Here is a 16,631-nt window from a genome sequence, read left to right on the forward strand (position 1 = left end):
CCTCCCATGCAGCATCAGGCATTGTAGTTGCCTGTGCGGAGCGTTAGCCACCCATGCAGTGTGTTCAGATATTTGCAAAATTCAGCATTCTTTGAGGGTTCTCAACGCTGAACCCTTGTGAATATTGCGACCCTATTGTACTAGAATTCTCACCTTTTTTTTTTTTTTTTGGGATACTTAAGTGCCAAGGACAGCACTAAAACAACTAAAATCCTAAACACAGCTTTTGCAGAAAACTGTCTTAATTCCTATGCACATATTAAAATATATTTAACTGATCACAAGAGGTTTAATAAACCTAAGTGAACTTGTGTCCTTTCCTAAAAATAGTAATAAAATTTTTGAATTAGAGAACTTAATCTTCTGTATGAGAAGTTTGACTTCTACTGCTGCTGGTTCTGCATCTGTGTAAGAAATATGTACTGGGGATGTAAAATAACATTTAATTGTTAACTTGTTAAATATTGAGTTTAACTGGTTAATTGAGTGAATGGAGGGGGCATGGACAGGGTTACAACATTTCTATATTACAACATTTTTTGCACCAACATAAGTCATCTACTACACTGCAGCCAGCTGGGGCTGGTGTGGGTGGGCTTCTCTGTGCGCCATGGGCTGGGCTTGAGGAACCCCCCACTCGTTAACTGTAACTAGTACGTCTCATCTGTTTAGGGTGTGGCTCACTGGTTAAATGGCCAACTGTTAACATCCTTAATATATACGAGAAAAAGAGTTGCTCATAAGAAATAGATAAAATGAGATTTTGAAAGAAACTAATCACTTGAACAAATGGCTGATAATCATAACAGATCTTGTAATAGTTCTTGTGTGTCTCTTTCTTGGATGATTCATGAAAGGTATATTGATTCACCATAAATAAACCATTGCATACAAAGCTAAAATAATTTATTGAATGAAAATTATTTAAGTTAAAACTTGTATTTCGCAAATGGATGTGATTTTTATAAGTATATTAATATGAAATGTTGGGTGCTTTTTCAGTGGGCAAACTTGCATTTTCAGCTTTTCCAAAAATGCTCATTCCATCAAATTTTCACTCATTGTACTACCTTCTAGGAGGTCCACTGTTCATTTTCAGTTATTGAATACAGAGCATGTAGTTCTGGGTAGTAAATGTGGTAGCTAAAGGAATGTTAGAGCATGTTGTCAGAGCTGGTTCACAGTGATAGAAACCAGAATATAAAAGGATTGATTTGTTTGAATTTAATGATATCAGGAATTATTTTGAAGGGGATGGGTAAATGTGCAACATGAATTACCTCTTCATTGGAAGGTAGGATAACAAATGTGGACAGTTAATATCTTAAACTGTAGTTGATTGGTTTTCAAAGTTGTAATTCTCTTTCAGGTTCACCACCCCCTCCAGCAAAGGTTGTATCTGAGCCCACGCAAGTCACTGCTAATTCGGTACCTACTGTGTCCCAGTTGCCTAGTTCAGATGCCTTTGCTGCTGTAGCTCAGTTATTTCAGACAACGCAAGGACAACAGGTAAGCTACCCGTATTTCAGTTGTAACTGTAATTTCCACACAAATCACCTTAGTTAAAGCAGTTGCTTCTACAAAACTTGATACAAATTCAATAACAATACTGTACAATTCCCATCCCCTCTTTTAAATAAAACCTATAAAATACGGAATATAAGAGTTCATGTACCTTATTATAGCATTCAGTGGTGTTTATGTATAAAACATCCAATAATGCCAATATTTTTGTGGAAATTCACTGATCCCTAATAACTTTAACTGTTAAAACCATCCATACAGTTAAATGATGAACGTATAGCTGACTCATGACATCAATAATGAAAAGTGTATTGAACTTACTATCCACAACCCTTACACTTTGCTGTATTTTGTTTAGCACCCTTCATCAAACATTTGCAGAGCGAGCAGGATCACTCCATGTTCCCTTGCTACCGAAGTACTAGAAGATGACCGTGGATCATAAAAAGTTGCTGTACTTAGATTATTAAATTAAATTTTATATTCAAAACAAGCTCTAAGAATTCATTTCCAGCATTCTTCCATTCTTAATGCTGATATCTTTTTAGACAAAGATGCTTTGGAAAATCAGGTTAACTTTTTCTTGATGGCACCGTATTTCCTTTACTATAGAGACCGCCTTTCTCCATTGGATTTTTGCTTTTGACTGAATTGCTCAGTTTGTAAATCCTTCTCTGAATTACATCAAACAGAACTTCAAGCCTTGATTTACAGAAGTACTCGCTGTGTTCTTACTGGTCTCTCATATTTGTCATGACTGACAAATGTGCATATTTCTATATGGCTTTCAGATAAATTTCTGTTAAGATAAAATAGATAAATTGTGAGTAGGGCATTGTTCTCTTTGTCCTGTCTTACTAATTTTGAGGGAGATAGAGTGGAAAAAACTAAACTGGTGGGGTTGGAGGGAGAAGCTGTCCTTTTAGGAGGAACGTAATTAGTTGCCTCAGGGGAGGACGAGCAAGGCCACAGATATCAAGAGTGTCTTTTTGAATCTCAAAAAGACAACAGTGTGCCAACAGTGCCCTGATACTATGTATATTGGACAGACTGGGCAAAACCTTCTCCAGAGAATAAATGGACACAAAGCAGACATCAAGAAGCTCAATGCACATAAACCTGTCAGTGAGCACTTCAGTGGAGTGGACCAGTCTGTTAAAGACTTGAGAATTTGTGTCCTGGAACACAAAGAATTTAACAACAGATTTAGAGAGAGAGATTTGTGAGTTAGATACAAATTGACACATTAACATGTGGTATAGACACCTCAATTACCTCATGCATTACAAGGACTGCTTCTCTTCCTTTGATGCTTGTAGTTATCTCAGACAGGACAATTAACATCCCCCCACCTCTCATTCCCTTCCCTCAGTCCTATTTGATTTGTCAGTTTTTATTGCTTTTTTGGTCCTCTGTAAATGTCAGTCTGTATTGAAAATGAAATTGATCTGATAAAGTGGCTCTCCCACGAAAGCTCATTACCAAATAAACCATTTTGTTAGTCTTTTAAAGTGGTACATTTCTGCTGCTTTGTTTTTTTTTTTTTTTTTTTTGAATCTCCTTCTGCTTCCTTGTGACTTCCCATGCGACAAATCCATTGCTGGTGCCCATCTAATCATCAAGAGTAAACAAATGACTGTTATAACCACCCACAAGTATGTTCTCCTCCTCCTAAAACTGATCTCCTTTCTCACACATCTTGTGTAACTTAATTTGGTTAATAAGAGTTTAAAAATATTTTTCAAATTAAAAAATTCATTTGATATCTGTTCTGTTAAGCTTCAGCAGATTCTTCAGACTTTTCAGCAGCCTCCAAAACCCCAATCTCCAGTGATAGATAATACTGTGATGGCTCAGGTTCAGGCTATTACTGCTCAGTTGAAAACTACAACAACACAACCACCAGAACAAAAAGCTGCTTTCCAACCACCTGAGCAAAAAACTTCTTTTGATAAGGTACGTCCTTTATTTCCCTTTACATTCAGAAGGATTATTTTAACATGGTAACTCTAACGATAGATGAATATATAGGAATTTTTAATTTCACTTTTGAGGTGTTGTAAGTGCAGAGCCACAGTTTTGCTGTGTGTCTGTGCATGGCCCCAGAACTGTTGATTCTCTGAAAATCTCTGGTTGTTGGATCCAAATGGACTTTACCTTGAGCTTTGAAATATTTCAGGGAATGTTTTGTGTCAGGAGGAGGTGTGAATCCAACCCAAAACTTCCAATCACTAGAACAAAAAAATCAGAACTCCCTCCAATACCATGACTTCCAAATCATTGGCTGGTTTTCTTCTTTTCCTGTATTTAAGACAGTCTGTTTGTTTTTCAAAAATTGAATAAATCTGGTTTTGAACAGTTATATCTAATCCTTTAAGTAAACCTTATTTTTCTTTGCTTCTTGACTAAACATAATTTTTTGCTTTTAGTTTCCAGAGTTGCTGAAAATGTATTGAGACATGCATGTCCTTTATTAAGGTTGCACCTCCTAAAACTGGCACTTCCTGGTCTGGCAGCATCCCTGGTCCATCAGGACCAGGAATGCTTCTGGACCAGAGAGCTGAGCAGGAGGGCAAACCAGAGCTGGGTCTCAACAGCCATGCAGGGCTGGAGTGCTAGGCAGCTTCGTGCAGAGCTGTGGTTGCGGTGCCTGCGTGCTCTGGCAGCCTGTGTCCTCTGGCAAATTGCAGCTGGTAGGCTGGGGAGCCCGTAGTGGGGAGCCGCAGCCAGAGGACAGCTGCAACCAGTGACTCAGGTCTTGAAGGTGCTGGACCAGGGAGGTGCAACCTGTAGAAATTATTTCAGTTGTTCTATATAAAATATGGAGGAAAATGGAGTTGGCTCAGTATAACTTCTTTCAGAAGCTGCTAGATCGATTTGACTATGATGATGAGCCAGAAGCAGTGGAAGAATCAAAGAAAGAGGATTCAAGTCCGTCTCCTTCCATTTCTCAACCACCATTGTAAGTTTTGTGATGTGTAGTAAAATCAAACTAACAAGACTCATATGGATACAAGAAAGCTGCACTTAAAACTCTTTAAGTTTAGATAATTGTTGGACTACATTTTTGTTTGGCATGTCACAGAAAAGGGTGAAGAATCTGTTCTGTATGCAATTTAACAGCTCATCTAGTTAGAGGTGCAAGATTTCAATTCTGTGTGGTGTGGTTTTTTTTTTTTTTTTCCAGTGGATGGGCTCAGTGAGCTGAGTATTGGCCTTGTAAACCCAGGGTTGTGAGTTCAATCCTTGAGGGGCCCATTTAGGGGTCTGAAGCAAAGAAAAAATATCTGGCAGGGTGGTGGTGTAGGTCCTGCTGTGAGCATAGGGGACTGGAGTGTACGAACTCTAAAGGTCCCTGCCAGCTCTATGAGACAGGTATAATCTCCATTTTTGCAGGGAGGGATAAGTTCAGTGGTTAGAGCACTGGCCTGCCAAAATAAACCCAGGATTGTGAGCTCAATCCTTGAGGAGGGCATTTAGGGATTGGGGCAAATAGCTATCAGGGATGGTGCTTGGTCCTGCCAAGAGAGCAGGGGACTGGACTAGATGACCTCCAGAGGTCCCTTCTAGTTCTAGGTGATGTGTATCTCCAATTATATTTAAATTTCAGGGTGTTTTGTTAATAAAATTGAGTGCTTTGCTGGTGAGGAAAGAAACAGAATTGCTAAAAAAAAATTGAATTTGCAATCGTAACCACTCAGTCAAGTGCATCTTTAATTCATGTGCAATCTCTTTTTGGCCCTTTGTGCATATGCATTATGGTAGACTTTATGGGATTACATATTTTTTTCCAGTGGGGCTACTGCCTCATTCGGTGCAAAGGATTCATGATGCTCAATGAATGAGTAGTTATTAAGCAGCTAAAAAAACTGAGTATGTGGCCTCGTGTCTTATTTGTCACACACCACCCCAGTTCTTCAGTGAGTGCAGAACTGTTAAATTTCCTACTGAGTTATTTTTAATGGTGTTCATCTCCATGGCATCTGCTTATTTCCCAAACAATAATGGATTTCCCTTCACAACACCTTTTTTGAAGTAAATTTGTGGTAGTATCCCCATTTTACAAGTGGGAAGTAAGGCATATTAAAACTAAGACCAAAAGTATCCTCCAATTTTGGGTGTACCATTTGAGGCCATAGTAGGCCTGGTTATTTTCATTACACTTAATATGTTTGGAGGACATTAAATGTTTTTAAAACACAGCTCCCACTGCCTCCAGTTGTAGTTGAGTGTGCAACATTTCTGGAAACAAGACTTCAGCTGTCTCAGGTTGGACAGACAGAAAACGGGGAACTCGCACTGAAAAGTTTGGTGTACGTAACTTGTCCTGCATCACAAAGGAAATCTATTGCAGAGTCATGGCTAAGAGTCGAATCTTTTTACAGTTTCATTTGCTAAACGCCTTCTAACTTCTGCAACAAAAGAGACAAAGGTTTTATAAACACCCAGGTCACTTTGGAAATGTGGTTAATTTCCTGAGCACTGTCTGTTTTTGTGTACTGAATAAGGCAGGGGTGAGCAAACTTTTTATGTCTGGCCCCACTTTTCCTCCTTTCAGTTAGCAGCTCCCCCCCCCGCCCCAACACACCCCCAACCTCAGAGAGGACCACAAAAGGGGATGCAGGGGACTGAAGGGATGCCACAAAGAGGGGAGGGGTTAGTGGGGTGGGTAGCTTGAAGTGGGGAGGTCACTCAGGGCCCAGTGAACAGGGGGATTCCAGGGGCTTACCTGCATCACCACCTCCATCTTGTAGGTGTTGTCCTTGCTGCTGTGCTGGCCATGGAACATGGTGCCACTGTAGAGCAGGGAGATGGTGACCCTTGGTTTTGCTGTGTTAATGGGTGGCAGCAGCACCATCCTGCACTGCCCCCACCCACCTCCCGGGCGGTAGCACTTGCTCTGCACTGACATCTTGGGAGGCGGGGAGATCCCTGGTGCCAGTGTGCTATGAGGGCCAGATGTCACATTACCAAGCTGCGAGTTTGCTGGCTGCCCTCATTGCTTGACACACGGGCTCCCAGCAACACCTCCACGCATTCTGATTGGTCAAGTGGGAGCTGTGGCGGACAGGACACCATTACCATTGGTCACCATGCTCCCTTGGCAATAGTGGCAGCGGAGGCTGTGGGGGGTGTAGGGAGGAGGCTGGGGGAACCAGCCTGTGCTACAGAGGAGGCAACAGAAACCGCAGGAGAGGGAGGCTGATGACGCTGAGCCCCCCTTATAGAATTTCACACCCTCCCCTCGAGGGGGTGTGTCCCCTACTTTGTGCACCGCTGGAATAATAAGGCGTCAAAAGGCGCTTCTCCGATTCCAGCATGACACCCATCCCTCTTCTCCCTCCATTCTCCTTCTGCCACATTTCAGGTCCTGTTCCAAAGCATGTGGGATAGTAGCATTTCTCAACAAAACATTTTGTGAGAATTTTTTTAACTTGAGCTAAATGTTTTTATAACCTCATTCTCAACCATCGGCCTTTTTTGCTGAAGCGTGAGTGGAGTGATTGTCTGGAACAGACATCTGGCATGAAAAATCTCAGCTTGAATGATAAAATTCTGGCAAAGTTACGATTGAAAATGGGATCTTTATAAAGCCTAGTTTTAGGTAGCCTTAGCTAAAGAAATCACCTCCAGCTCTACATGTAATGGGATGATTGGTTTTTATGGAATATTCAGCTAAATTTTATCTAAATTTGAAATATGTATGAGGTTTTTAATTGTAAAAACAGAATGTTTACACATTAACATTGCCTTGTCTAGTGGATTTCCAGGAGAAGGTATGCAACCACCAGTATATCCACAGCTCCCAAATATAGACCCATTTCAACCAAGACTGATGGGAATGCAGCAAGATGCAATGCATCACCAGGTAGCTTTGAATTATTTTTGAGATTTATTTCCTTTGTGAAATTTATTTTTATTAACATATGAAGATTAGACATCTTAAATATGGGATTATTTAACATTTTTGATGCGTGGAGCTAGAAGGAACCTGGTTAAATAGGAAGAAATAACATTAGTATATACCATTAGTTATGATAAACTATACTCATCTGTAATTTCATATGTGCTCCCATTCACTCCAGTTGCAATACTTTAACGTATTTGCAGCGTCAGAGCCTTGTCAGTACCATGAAGTAGTGCAACTTAGTTCTAAATATCTTCTGTGTGGCTTGTTAATGTATTTTACATGTTGTAATGATATTGCATGCAAAATTTTTCAGTTTTGCTTTAAAAGGGGACACACAACTAGGGAGATATTTGAACACAAATAGCTCATGTATATATGTGGTATGTTGTTTTTTTTTTTTTTAACAGAACTTGCAATGCTGCTCTGAGCAAAATGTGCAGATTTCCATTATTGTTATTGTTGAAGTAGTAATATTTCGCTGAGACTGTGAAATGCGTGTTCTCTCTCCCTCCCACAGGTCCCATTACCTCCTAATGGACAAATGCCAGGTTTTGGACTTCTGCCTACCCCCCAGTTTCCTCCTATTACTCAGCCTGTGATACCAGCAACCCCAGCTGTACAGCAAACTTTCCAATCTCCTTTCCCAGTACAGAGTGAACCACATATACAGAAAACACATCAACAGGTGAGGACTCTTGACATCAATACAATGTTATGCTCCCAGTCTTTTAAAAGCACTGGCAAACAATCTGTCAAACTGTTGATGGTAACCATGCCCACAGATGCTCGTGGAGGTAGCTCACTTGATAGAAGCTTAGGTGCCACAGAGCATCAGTAGACATTGCACCAAAAGTCTTCTGCCTCTGTGTAGCAGAAACAACACCTGCTTTTTGCCAGCTTCGGTTTGGGAAAAGCCTTAGATCTGGATCTTATAGTCAGTTCATCTCTTCTCATTTCTCCCTCCTGGCCCAACGAGCTGTGAGAATATTTTCTCTCCTCAAAGTGTTTGCATTGGTATCATGCTGACTCTAATTTTGGAGGTAATCTATAGGACTGAGCTCATTTTAAAAATAACAAGGTATTTGAAATAGAGGGGTATTCAAAAATTCCAAGATGTTCCCCTTAAAATGAAAAAAATAGGGAAGGGATAGTTCCTTATCTCAGATTTGTTGGAGGATATTATGGATTCTGTGTGGCTGGTGCCCTCTAATTGGTCAGTGAGCAAATGCTCACATAAATTTACATGAAGTTCCTTGACAGAGGAAGTCAAAATTTTGCCATGTCCAAAACAGATTGTAAAACTTGCTCCTTAAAATACTTTTTGAGAAGCAATTTCCTTCAAGAATTTAAGTCTTTTAACTTGAATGTTCTCTGAAAGAAGTTTGTTTGCATTTTCTGCCGCCTTGCATGTACTTATAATCTATGTAGTCCCTCCAGAACTTCCTTTTATAAAACTAGTAAATCATCTAAATGGAGATTACAAAAAGAGGGTCTGTAATACATACCATATTTTCTCCATTTATGATGCAGCTTGTGATTCTAAAAAACTTTCTTTATGCTCTTTATTCTGCTCCACAATTGAATCATAGAACACTAGAACTGGAAGGAACCTTGACAGATCATTGTCTAGTCCCCTGCCTTCGCAGCAAGACCAAGCACTGTCTAGACCATCCCTAATAGGTGCTTATCAAAACCACTCTTAAATATCTCCAGTGGTGGGGATTTCACATAATCAGGGTATACATTCAGTTTCAGTCATGGGACAAGTTGTGAAGATAGAATATGGCCATGTCTACACTACAAAAATAACTTAGAAGTTGCTTACTTTGAAGTAACAGACTTCAGAGTTGAGCATCTACACACACCCTAAGGGTACTACTCCATTCCCAGGAATGCAGTAAGGACTTTGAAGTTGGTCTCCCTTACTTCGAAGTTAACTTCGTAACCACGTAAGGGAAAACGTGAGTTAACGTCAGAGTTGGTTCCTAGTGTAGATGCACCCTATATCTAATGAAGGCTTTTATAGCACAAGAAGTTAATTGTTGAGGCCTGGAACATGAATGAGATTTCTATACACAAAGACAAAAATGACGGCTTTTTTCAGGCTAAGAACTTTAAGGGATACTGTGGTGAATGCTACTAACAAACCTTTCTTTCAGTGAACAGAAAGATTACTTGTTAGGATTCACTGAGTAGCGAGAGGATTGATTTGAACTCTGCCTCCCTATCAGGACCAGCTTGAGAAGGTTTCTGTCAGGTTGGGCTAAATCCATTTGGGACCTGTGTCATTTGGACATTGTGCAATGTGGCTACCTCATTTTTATGTCCTTTGTCCAAATTTCATGTCCCTAATTTGCTGCTTCTCTTCAGCCCAGGCAAATGGGCACATCTTTAGGACACGGTTCATTACCAGCTGTAGGCAGTTCCACTGGCTTCACTCCTGAAGAGGCAGATTGGTATTTAAGGTTCACCTTGGCTCCCAAAAAATAATGATGTGGATTAGTCCCAGTCCCGGTCAAGTTTCCTGTAAATTCTGACAGTAAAATGCAGCACTGTAGATTAGTTCAGGACATCCAGCAAGGGGGCTGTTTAAGTTGTATAAATGTTTATTTTAAAAAAAAAAAAAAAAGCACCATGTTTGCTTGTTTCCATTATATCATGTTTCTGATACCTGTGAATATGGAGATCACCTCCATTTTCAGTACCTGCACCCCGCACCATGCCCCCGCCTTTTGGGGGGGAGTTGTGTGTCTTTTTTCAGGGGGGCCACTTCATGTATGTTCTCAAGATGGTGGTGGTCATGTTTCGTGTTCCTCATAGAAGAGGGTATATGGTGTTCAGTCGCTTGGATGACAAGCACCTCAGATTTTGGAGCAGACAAGGTGATTTAGAACTTCTGGAGAATGCTTCAGATTCTTCAACACTCCTTTATGATCATCTGACACAAGTGCACTGTACCATTTTTGTGGGGCTTAACCTACACAGAGCTCAGGTTCTGCACACACATTGAAAGTGTCTTTCTTCCTGCAGACTTAAAGTGTAAACTCTTTGGAATGGGACTGTCCTTTCTGTTCATTATTTTTATAATGCCAAGACTGGGCATCCTAGGTGCTACAATTTTATATAAAATAATAAAAATACAGTGACAAATCAAAATTGGTTTAGAGCCTGCATTCAAACCCTTACAACAACTATTTCACAAGCCATTCATTCGTCTGGGATTGATCACTTACTGCCCACGTTCAGGTTGAAGGCCCATCCTTTACATTATTTTTGGCACAGGTATTTCTTCTGTCAGTAGGATCAGTGCCTGATCTCTCCTCAGAGATCATTTTGGTCACTGAAGTCTTTTAATCCCTGAGAAGGTGAAACAAATCTACAAAAACAATGAAGGAAGACTTTTTTTGAATTCCTAGTATCTGGTTTGCTGGGGGTGCCTACCTGGCCAAGTGCGTGTGGGGATGGGGAATGGGTGGGGGCAGTTCCCATGCGAATTCACGAGGCACAGTCATTCTTTTGGTTTATAGACAATTGGGAAAGCTGTGGTGCCTAATAGTTGCTTTCTCTGTGATTTAGGGCGACACCTACCCTGTCTCTTTTGAGAACGTCTTTTGGATTCTGTGTTGGGCAGAAGGTCTGAATTTAGCAGTCTCCACCTTTATATGTTCAGGCAAAATTTAGATTTCAGCTTAAGTGTACGGGGTGAGAAAACAGAACTTTTAGAATGCCTCAGTCTTCTAAAAAGCTGGGGGCTCTGCTGATCAGTTTACTTGCTCTGAGAGCTCATAATAGGGACATAAATATCAGTTAGTGTAGTGAACTGGTTAAAAAATTAAAATTATATAGTTTAACTGGCTAACAGTTGGTGGGCTGGCGCAGGGAAGTTGGATTGGTATTCTGCTGGGTCTGTGGAGCAGACATGGTGGAGGCTATTCCTTGCTAACCTGCCCACTGTGAAGGCAGCTGTGGCCAGGGTTCTACCTGCTGTCTGGGTCTCTGCCAGCCCAGTGCAGCCAGAGTTGCTCTGGGTATGGCACAGCTGGCCATCTGCCAGGCTTGGGGAATGTCTGGTTAACTGGTTACCTGGTAAGTCTAAATCTTACTGGGTAATAGGTTAACATTTTACATTCCTAATCCGTAAGTTGGATCTTTGCTACACCTGTATTTCTGAAAGACGGCTGGCTTCATTCAGTTGGCCAGACAAGACGAACGTTTTTTTTATCTTTGAAGATTCATGTGGCTGGGTATTTTTGAGAGAGTGTGGCTGCTTGATAATATTTGATCTCCCATTTTGTGGAAATGACACTTTGCCCTCCTTGTAGGTCTCTCTCACCAGAGACCTGATAGTAGAAAAAGTCTGAGACATGGAATCTGGAAGGACGGTGGAATGTTGGGAAGCATGGAACAGAATGTGGTGGAGCCATGCTCTCTGTTTTTAATGGGGAGGGGTAGAGACAGAGTAGAGGGAGTCTTACATTATCATTTCATTATCATCTACAAACCCCATTATGTCACCTACCACCTCTACCCTATCTGCCCTCCTCTATAGACTTTGCTTAAGGGAGAGTCCCACACTGAGCCTCACAACTCCGAAAACATTTCAGAGCAAAGTTCCCTTCTTGCAGACTGTGAGGGGCAGGGGCTTTGTCCAGATTAACAGTAGGCAATATTTTTTGTTAGAAACCACTCTGAGACTTTATGTGGTCAAGGGCTTTACTCTTCCATGAGATTCATGGAGGGTTTAGAATGGAGGCTGGGTGCAGAAGTGATCTCAGGGTAGGGGATTGGCATGAAGGAGGGGATATGGGAGTCTGGAGAGGAATTTGGGTGAAGACGGTGGTTATGAACTGGGGCAGGGGATTGGGATGCAGGGAAATGGGAGAGGGTTGTGACCTGGGTGCCGGAGCAGGGGCAGAGGTGGGGGTGCCAGAGGCAGGCTTTGGCCAGGAGGGGGACTTACCTATATGGCTGCTGGCCAACAGAACAGCAGGCCCCTTAGGCAGACTCGCAGTTCCTAGCCAGTGGGGATTGCAAGGTTGTGCTGGGTGCAGAGGCAGTGCAAGAAGCTTCCCCCTCCAACCCACACCCTTCCCCAAACCTGCCGTGGCTCTCAGAGAAGCACATGGCCCCTGGAGTTGGCTGCTCTGAGCAGTGAGCTGGGGTGCAGCAAGCCAGGGGCTTATCTAAGGGACCTGCTGGGCTGCTGTCTGGGAGCCATGCAGGTAAGCACCTCTTGTCTAGAACCTGATTCTGGCACCCAAGCCCCTTCCTTATTCCTTCCCCAGTCCTCTGTCCCATACCCCCTACAAACACCCAGCTCATACCCTTCTCCCAGACCCTGCACCCCAATTCCCCCCACCCCCGATCTGGACACCAGTCAGAAAAGTACAGGGCCCTCAGTGCCAGGCCATTCTAAGCGAGCTGGGGCAGAGCAGGCAGGGAGCATGCCCCAGGCTCCCACTGGGGTGCAGGCTGGACCCAGTCTCTGCTGTTGTCTGACTGTGAGTTGGAACAGTCCTCCTCCTCCTTCATGGCTTCTTCCTCTGGGCAGATTTTCCCTTTTTACGACCATCCCTCCAGGCAGAGCAAGTCTTGCAGATGTATCTCTGTTGTTGTTGAACAGTCCCAGAAAGGCTCAGTAGTCTTCCCCCCTGCCAGAATGATGGCATGTCCCTGCATGCGTATCTGACTTTTTCCGGGGATTTAATCTTTTAGTGCTCAGTTGGAAGACAGTGTTCAAACAAAATCTAATACCTAAATGGAGAACTTGAATTGGCAGCTAGTGGAAATAGTTTTACTGTTTTGGAACACATTAACAAGCCAGCTGTTTTGTTCAGATCAGGGTCTGCCCCATGAAAGCTCATCACCTAATAAATTATTTTGTTAGTGTTTAAAGTGCTATATGACTGCTGGTTTGTTCTGTTAGAATACAGACTAACATGGATTTGTCTCCGTTGCTATGGAACACATCGTGAGACGCAGACTAGGTGATTTTGAGTGTTACTTGAAACAATAAATTTGAGAAAAAACAAGCATGTTTTTTTTTTTTTTAGCTTGACAGTCATTCATTACTAGTACCCCATTCTCACTGTGGAAATATTTATATCTAATAATGTGTTGGAATTAACAATCTTGAAGAAAAATCAATGAATTAAAAATTGAAGATGAGTTTTGTATGACTTATTTTTAAAATGTTGTCATTGTAATAGTATTTATCACTAATGCATATTTTTGCACTGGTGAATAAAACAGTAAAATCTGTGTTTTGGACAAAATATCGTTTATATGGTTTTTAGTCTAGATATTTGTGAATTGAATGCAACTTGTTCAGTAGACTTAGTGAGTCTAGTCACACTGGATTAAAATTAATATTTGCAATAATGACAGTATTTTAACTTGTGGGACATTTTAGGATATGGAGGTGGAACAGCAGCCCTGTGTTCAGGAAGTTAAACGACATGTTTCTGATACTAGAAAATCAAGGTCTAAATCAGCATCAAGGTAAGTTCATGTATTTTAAGAAGGAAAATATATACATTCTAATTTTTTTTATATATAGATAGAGATATAGATATAATAAAAATATAACTTTAGCATATATCATCAAAAGGATTCAAAGTGTTTTGCTGAGTGTTTCTATGTTGAGGAGTGATGGGCCCCATGGTTAGTTTGGTAGCCTGGAACTCTGTAATCCTGGCTTTAATTCCCCGCTCTTCCTGGTTGATCTTAAACAGTCACTAAGGGCATCTCAAAACTGGGAAATTTATGGTTATAATTTTACTACTTTAGGCATAGTAGCATAAATCCCTGTGTGGAAACACTCAAGAATAAGAGAATGCACAAAGGGTGTGTGGATAACTATACTAATAAATTTACTGGTGTCGACATGTGCTTAGTATCCTTACATCTCACTTCTCCATGAATAAAATGAACTCCTTACCTCACAGCATAGGTTGTATTGGTACGTACATTTAAAGAGTGTGAAGCTTTTAGATATTACTGTAATTAGGAGGAGGGCAAATAAATAGCTGCAGTAGTGTTATACTTGCATTTCTGAAAGCAGCTTGAATACTGCTTGAATGACATGAGAACCATTCAGCACCATTGATATCATTTCTCCTGACCTGGTAGAAGTGAAGAATAACTTCTTGATTTGCTGTTACTGGAATAATCTTAAATAGGCAGAATGTAGTTATTTAATTTGATCAGGATTTTAGAGTTGACAGCCGTACTTTTACAAAAAGATCCATGGGATCTTGAGTATTTTGTGGGCAGTAGGTTTTGCCTATCAGAAAGACAGCATGTGCTAACAGAATCCTGAGGTGCTAGTTCCGTGCTGCCAAAACGCCACGAACTAAATGATCAGGGCTACCACTTTGCAGCACTTTACTTGGGGTTTTTTTTGGAGGGTTACTGTATCTAGGTTCACTTAGCTTTAGGTTATAGTGTGAAGTAGTGTAGTATTGTTTGCTTGTTCATAAGGTGTATGTGGGCTTCAAGCACAGCTGTCAGTAGGCTTTCCCTTATTGGTGCCTGTGGGGTCAGTCTAAGCAAGCCCTGAAGTCTTGCCTTCATGGGGCTGCATGTGGACTGACCTGACAGATGCTGCTAGGGGCAACAGCCTTCTGACGACTGCATATAGCACATCCATACCAACTTGAAATGGACATGGGCAGCGCACCTCAAACAACAGTTATGAAGCTAGGTTACAGTCTTCTTGACTGATATTTCCATTAATTGTTTAGTCTTTGTGAGAAAACTTGCCCTCACTTTTAGCTGTGTACATATTCTGTGATATATTCAATTTTGGATTTTGTGCCATAATGCAAGAGTAACACCAAAGAGATAGAGGATATTAGAAATTGAAAAATGGCTGACGTATACTCACAGATGGAATAATAAATTATAACAAATGTGTAGTATAGATAAAATGTGTAATTGCTTAAGTTTACTATATGCATACTTATTAAGGATATGTTATTTTATAAATGTCCAGCGTGTACACACACTGAAGCTTGATTTGATGGTTCAAAAAAATTAGTTGTTGAACTTTCACTTCTGAGTCAAATACGGGTTGTGCCTCTCTGGTCGGCACCCTTGGGAGCTGACTGGTCCTGAACAAGGGAATCTGCTGGACCAAAGGAGGTCAGTGCTGGCTCCTGTGCTACCACCAGCTACCAGGCTCTGCTCCAGTGGCACTAGAGGAGTTGACCTAGTGGAGACTGGGGGAGGGAAGCTCAGGGGAAGAGTCAGGGTGGCTGCAGAGTCCCAGGAACACAGCCTCACAGGAGAGCACTGAACACTATGGCAGCCAGGCTGCTCTGCTGGCCTCTACCCTGGGGGTGTGCTCCACAGTCCTGCTACCTTTTCCCTCAAGTGTTCCCTGGCCCCAGTCTTCCCCTGCCTTCCCTGAGCTTGAACATCACAAGCAAGCTATTTGAGTTGCTCCACAAGCTCTGTGACAATGGAAGAGGAGCTGCTAAGAGCAAGTCCAGCTTTTCCCCATGAGTCCAGGATGCTGGACCAAAGATCATGCCAGACTATGGCAAGCTGCATGATAGAGGTCGAACTTGAATACGTTTATACTGTGTGTTTAGACAACACATCATCTGCTAATATTTTTATTTAAAACTAGATCTCCGAAAAGGAGGCGCTCGAGGTCTGGATCTCGGTCTCGAAGGTCACGTCATCGTCGCTCTCGTTCCCGATCCCGGGATAGACGCCGACACTCTCCTAGATCTCGGTCGCAGGAAAGGCGTGAACGAGAAAAAGAGAGAGAACGCAGGTCAAAAGGGCTTCCTCAAATCAAAACAGAAACTGTCAGTGGTCAGTGTTCTCTTTTGCTTATTTTACTTTCAAAGGAAAGGCAGCTTCTTTACGTATTTGTTCTTATTACAGTACCATTTCTTAGGTGCTGAACATTTTCTCTGTAAGCAGGTTAATTTTATAAAAGAAAAAAGTGAGGACATTTCTTGTAGCAGTTTTGAGTTCTGGGAGGCTGAAGAAATTATTACAATTCCAGACAAATGTTATACCCAAAACAGTTGAAATTTCATTCATGGAATTTAGCTTCTAAAATGCTTAAGTAGACAAAATATCAGTGACATGTTTGAGAGACCTGTGGACAAATTACAAATGAGTGCAAAATCACTTCTGAACATTCTCAGGGGACCCAAATATTTGGAAATCTAATGAT

At 41.5% G+C, this 16,631-nt stretch overlaps 1 protein-coding gene across 2 annotated transcripts in view; it reads left to right on the plus strand.

Moving 5' to 3' along the window:
* SCAF4 (SR-related CTD associated factor 4) overlaps positions 1-16,631 on the plus strand; it is a 66,149-nt gene that overhangs the window by 20,986 nt on the left and 28,532 nt on the right. Inside the window, exons 6-12 of one of the 2 annotated variants that reach the window (XM_074997053.1) lie at positions 1,370-1,509; positions 3,304-3,480; positions 4,386-4,486; positions 7,285-7,393; positions 7,953-8,120; positions 13,848-13,936; positions 16,071-16,261. In XM_074997053.1, the coding sequence (XP_074853154.1) occupies positions 1,370-1,509; positions 3,304-3,480; positions 4,386-4,486; positions 7,285-7,393; positions 7,953-8,120; positions 13,848-13,936; positions 16,071-16,261 (975 nt within the window). The remainder of the gene's footprint in view (positions 1-1,369; positions 1,510-3,303; positions 3,481-4,385; positions 4,487-7,284; positions 7,394-7,952; positions 8,121-13,847; positions 13,937-16,070; positions 16,262-16,631) is intronic. The other variant, XM_074997062.1, reaches the window with a different exon arrangement.

Source organism: Carettochelys insculpta, chromosome 1 (genome assembly GCF_033958435.1).
Source record: "Carettochelys insculpta isolate YL-2023 chromosome 1, ASM3395843v1, whole genome shotgun sequence".
Taxonomy (NCBI): Eukaryota; Metazoa; Chordata; order Testudines; family Carettochelyidae; genus Carettochelys; species Carettochelys insculpta.